The sequence below is a fragment of the Suncus etruscus genome, chromosome 5 (assembly GCF_024139225.1).
Source record: "Suncus etruscus isolate mSunEtr1 chromosome 5, mSunEtr1.pri.cur, whole genome shotgun sequence".
Taxonomy (NCBI): Eukaryota; Metazoa; Chordata; class Mammalia; order Eulipotyphla; family Soricidae; genus Suncus; species Suncus etruscus.
Window position 1 is genome coordinate 95,253,583 of NC_064852.1, and position 6,000 is coordinate 95,259,582.

At 36.3% G+C, this 6,000-nt stretch overlaps 1 protein-coding gene across 1 annotated transcript in view; it reads left to right on the forward strand.

Annotated features, from left to right (window-relative positions):
- METTL8 (methyltransferase 8, methylcytidine) overlaps positions 1-6,000 on the forward strand; it is a 134,705-nt gene that overhangs the window by 92,733 nt on the left and 35,972 nt on the right. Inside the window, exon 3 of the mRNA XM_049773471.1 lies at positions 1,128-1,219. Coding sequence (XP_049629428.1) covers positions 1,128-1,219 — 92 coding nt within the window. The remainder of the gene's footprint in view (positions 1-1,127; positions 1,220-6,000) is intronic.

The window sequence follows — 6,000 nt, forward strand, 5'->3', positions numbered from 1 at the left end:
AGTCATCAGGGATATGCAAATCAAAACAACTATGAGGTACCACATCACACCCCAGAGATTGGCACACATCACAAAGAATGAGAACAAGCAGTGTTGGCGGGGATGTGGAGAGAAAGGAACTCTTATCCACTGCTGGTGGGAATGCAGTCTAGTTCAACCTTTATGGAAAGCAATATGGAGATTCCTCCAAAAACTGGAAATTGAGCTCCCATACGATCCAGCTATACCACTCCTAGGAATATATCCTAGGGACACAAAATGCAATACAAAAATCTCTTCTTTCCACCTATATTCATTGCAGCACTATTTACCATAGCAAGACTCTGGAAACAGCCAAGATACCCTTCAACAGATGAATGGCTAAGGAAACTGTGGTACATATACACAATGGAATATTATGCATCTGTCAGGAGAGATGAAGTCATGAAATTTTCCTACATGAATGTAAATGGAGTCTATTATGCTGAGTAAAATAAGTCAGAGAGAGAGAGAGAGAGAGAGAGAGAGAGAGAGAGAGAGAGAGAGAGAGAGAGAGAGAGAGAGAGACAGAATGGTCTCACTCATCTATGGGTTTTAAGAAAAATGAAAGACATTCTTGCAATAATAACTTTCGGACACAAAGGAGAAAAGAGCTGGAAGTTACAGCTTACCTCATGAAGTTCACCACGGACAGGGATGAGTTTAGTTAGAGAAATAACTACGTTTTGAACTATTCTAATAATGCTAATGTACGAGGGAAGTGGGGAGCCTGTCTGGCGGCGGTTTGGTGGGGTGGAGGGAGATTTGGGACATTGGTGGTGGGAGTGTTGCACTGGTGATGGGTGGTGTTCTTTACATGACTGAAACCCAAACACAATCATATATGTAATAAAGTTGTTTAAATAAAAAAAATATGCACCATAGTATTTCTGAACAATGTTTCAGCAAGTCACTTTCAAAATGTTCAGACACGCAGATTTAAAAAGAAGTGTCATAAGTGTTCCATGGCTATACCAACCCTAACAGAAACAATATTTGACACAAAATATCCTCATTGAACATGAAGTTCATGTCTCTATATTTTATTATATATTGTTCCAATTTTTTAGCCTTCTTCAGTCACAAGGCATATTTGTGGTTTTTGTTAGGGATCACATACAGTGGTCAAAAGAAGAAGCAGCAGCAGCCCAAAAAGAGGTGGCAGAAAACTCAGCAGTGCGAGTTCTTCTGGAAGAACAAGGTAAGTAACTATGACATAGCTCCTGAAGCCTAGATTTTTTATTTGACTTTCTTCTCACACCTTATTTTCTTTTAATCCTAATATGGTCATTACCTTGGAAGATTTTTAGCTTCTCTCTAATGTCAATCTATTTGTTCCATTTAGGAAAATTCCCAGTTATTTCAGTGTAGTGGGGACCAAGGTTTATTAAATAAGTTTATTAAATCATCTATACTCTCTCTCTCTCTCTCTCTCTCTCTCTCTCTCTCTCTCTCTCTCTCTCTCTCTCTCTTTGTGTGTGTGTGTGTGTGTCTCTTTTGGTTGTTGGGTCACACCTGGCAGCACTCAAGGGTTACTTCTGGCAGGCTCAGGGGACAATATGGAATGTCGGGATTCAAACCACCGTCCTTCTGCATGCAAGGCAAATGCCCTACCTCCATGCTATCTCTCCGGCCCCTAATCTTCTCTTTTAATAGTCAAGATAATGTCTATTCTTGGTGATTTACCAGGAGTGGCATTTCAACTAAGATATGAAAACATAACTAAAATTTTCTTCTTATTATACATCTTTTAGTTTAATATTACTCATTTTAGATAGGAATTTTTAACAGATCAAAAACTTTAAGTGAAGATGGTAAAATGCTGCTGGTATTGTTATTCTGATAAATATAAATTTAATAAATATATTTTGTTTGTTTGGTTTTGTTTTTGGATCACACCCAGCAGCATTCAGGGGTTACTCCTGGCTCTATACTCAGAAACCACCCCTGACAGGCTTGGGGAACCATAAGGGATACCAGGATTCGAACCACTGTCCTTCTGCAAGCACAGCAAATACGCTACTTCCATACTATCTCTCCAGCCCGCAGATTCAATATATATATTTAAAGTGCCTTTTTTGAAGAACCATGAATGAGGCATGTATGTGGGCCAAGTTTCAGTCCTCAGTATTGTTAGCAATTATCATTCCTGTTTTTGAAGACCCATGAGAAATGGCTTCTGAAAATATGGCTATCTATTAAATCTGAAACAATATTATGTTGCAACATTGCTTTCATTTAAAAAATGAAATGTACCAATGCTACTATCATAAAAATAAAAAATAAACAATCAGTGGCAAGAATATGGAATTCTTGTGGAATTATTAAAATGTTAACATGCAACCTTTATGGAAAACAGTATATAGTTTTCTTTAAAAAAACAATAATAGAATTACCCTATGATCTAGCAAATTCATTCTGTGTATATATAGTCAAAAGAATTGAAAGCAGGATCTTCAAGAAATATTTGTACATGCATATTCATAGCATCTCTGTTTACAGAAGGCAAGTGGTGGAACCAAACCAAAACTCTATTGATGGATAAATGAGTAAACCAGTAAATCAGTTATATATATATATATATATATATATATATATAAGCTAGTTATATATATATAAACACTTCAGTATTTATTTAACTTTAAGAGGGAAATAATATGCTTCTCTGTCATTGGTATAAAATGGATGAAACTTTAAAGACCTTACGTTAACTGAAATTAGTTAATCATGAAAATACAAATTAGTATTATTCCACTTACATGAGTTATATAAAGGTATCAAACTCATAGAAACAGATAATAGAATTGTGATTACCAGAAATGGGAGGAGTTGAATAGGGAGGGGAAACATGGATATTTTGTTTAGTGGTTATAGAGTTGCATATTTGGATTTTAAAAAGTACAGAACATCATTGTGACAACTTTATTACTGGACTACATACTTAAATGATTACGATAGTGTGTTTTATGTAATATTTTAAACACAATTTTTAAAAGAGAAATTGTGGTGTAAAAATTTTTGTGATATGGGGCCGGAGAGATAGCATGGAAGTAATGCATGCAAAAGGACGGTGGTTCGAATCCCGGCATCCCATATAGTCCCTTGAGCCTGCCAGGAGCGATTTCTGAGCATAGAGCCAGGAATAACCCCTGAGCACTGCCAGGTGTGACCCAAAAACCAAAAAAAATTTTTTTACATGATATGACCTTTTTATCACAAAGCTAAGAACCCACAGCCATTTTGCTTATAACCTGTAACTGCTAGTTTGGATTTTCTACGTGTTTTTTATTGTGTGTTTTATTTTTAGATTTAAAATTTTTATTTAAACACAGTAATTTATATGATTATTCATAATAATTTTTTCCACAGTTAAAAAGTTGTTTGTGGCTGATCTTTAAGTCATACAATGTACAATATTCTTCACCGATTCACATTTCTTGCCACCAATATCTCATTTCCCTCCCACTTTCCCCCCTTCCCTCTCTCCTGCCTGCCTTTTCTTCTTCTTCTTCTTCTTCTTCTTCTTCTTCTTCTTCTTCTTCTTCTTCTTCTTCTTCTTCTTCTTCTTCTTCTTCTTCTTCTTCTTTCTTCTTCTTCTTCTTCTCTCTCTCCCTTTTTTCTTTTGGACACTATGGTTTGCAATATTGTTACTGAAGGGGTATCACGCATATCACTTTATTTCCTTTCAGCACCCAGTTCTTGTCCAGAGTGATCATTTCCAACGATCATTGTCCTAGTGTTCCCTTCTCTGCTCTAATAGCAGTCCTCTGCTATTTGTGGCAACCTTCCTACTATGGACTGGTCCTCCTGGCCTTTGTCTCTGGATATTATTGCCATAATATCATTTTTATCCCACAAATGAGTGCAATCATTCTGTGTCTATCCCTATCCCTCTGACTCATTTTACTCAGAATAATAAACTCCAGATACATCCCTGTTATGCAGATTTCATTACTTCATTTTTCCTAACAGCTGCATAGTATTCCATTGTGTAGATATTCCAGTTTCTTTTTCTTTTTTTCTTTTCTTTTCTTCTTTCATTGTTGTTGTTGTTCCAGTTTCTTTAGCCACCTATCTGTTCTTGTGCACTTGGGTTATTTCCAGATTCTGGCTAATATGAGTTGTACTGCAATGAGCATAGGACTACAGATGCCTTTTCTGCGTTGTTTTTGGGTCCTTAGAGTATATTTCTAGAAGTGGTACTGATGGGACATTTGAAAGTTCAATTTCTAATTTTTAAGGAATATCCATATTGTTTTCCAAAAAGACTGGACTAGTCTACAGTACCACTGGCAGTGAATGAGAGTCTTTCTCCCCGCATCTGCACCAGCACTGGTTGTTCTTTTGCTTTCTGATGTTTGCTAGTTTCCGTCATTTGAGATAATATTTCATTGTTGTTTTAATTTGTATCTCCTTGATGATTAATTATGTTAAACATTTTTTTCATGTACCTTTTAGCCATCTGTATTTCTTTTTTGAGGAAATGTCTGTTCATCTTTTCTTCCATTTTTGAATGGGGTTAAATTTTTCTTTTCTTTTAAACTCTACCAGTGCCTTATATATCTTAGATAATAATCCCTTAGCAGATGGGTGTTAATTAACAGTATGTCCCATTCTGTGGGTGGTCAATGTTTTCTAGTCACCATGTCCTTTGAAGTACAGAAGCTTCTTAGTTTAATCTAGTCCCATATGTTTATCTTTGCTTGGGTCAGTGGTGCTTCATCCTTGAAGATGCCTTTAGTTCCAATGACATGGAATGTTCTGACTATTTTTTCTCTACGTACCTTATAGTTTTAGGTATGATATCAAAGTAATATATTTTTATTTTGTTTTTATGCACCACATTAAAAAAAGGTCTGAGTTCACATTTCCTGTCTTTTTATCAAGTTTAATTAAGTGAATACTTAAGTATTTGAATACTTATTCAAAATATATTCCATTGATATTAGGGTCTGTCTTTTTATTCCAATTCCATGCTGTTTATTAATTACTCCTGTTTTATAGTACAGTTTGAAATTGGGGAAAGTGATGCCTCCCATCTCTTTTATCCAAGGATTGCTTTAGCTATTTGTGGAAGTTTATTGTTCGATATGAATTTCAGGAATGTTTGATCTATTTCTTTGAAAAATATTATGAGTATCATTATAGGGATTGCATTAAATCTATACAGTACTTGGAAAGCATTTCCATTTTAATAATTTTTTGTTTTTGTTTTTCGGGCCACACCCGTTTGATGCTCAGGGGTTGCTTCTGGTTAGGCGCTCAGAAATTGCCCCTGGCTTGGGGGAACATATGAGACGCCGGGGAATCGAACCACAGTCCTTCCTCAGCTAGCGCTTGCAAGGCAGACACCTTACATCTAGCGCCACCTCGCTGGCCCCTTAATAATTTTTTTAATAAAATTAATCTTCCCAGTCCATGAGCAGGGAATGTGCTTCCATTTTCTTCTATTTCCTCTTTCTTTCTTTCTTTCTTTCTTTCTTTCTTTCTTTCTTTCTTTCTTTCTTTCTTTCTTTCTTTCTTTCTTTCTTTCTTTCTTTCTTTCTTTCTTTCTTTCTTTCTTTCTTTCTCTTTCTTTTTCTTTCTCTTTCTTTTCTTCCTTCCTTCCTTCCTTCCTTCCTTCCTTCCTTCCTTCCTTCCTTCCTTCCTTCTTTCCTTCCTCCCTCCCTCCTTCCCTTCTTTCTTTCAGTTTTTGGGCCACACCAGGTGACACTCAGGCGTTACTCCTGGCTATACTCTCAGAAATCACTCCTGGTTTGGGGAACCATATGGGACATTGGGGGATCAAAACTCGGTCTTTCCTAGGTTAGCATGTACAAAGCAAACGCCCTATCACTTCTTGCACCACCACTCCACTCCCCCCCCCCACATTTTCTTTCTTGAAGCAGTGTTTTGTAGTTTTCTTTGTATAGATCTTTCATCTCTTTAGTTAAGTTGATTCCAAGGTATTGAATTTCTGAGACAATGAAAAGGGGGATGTGA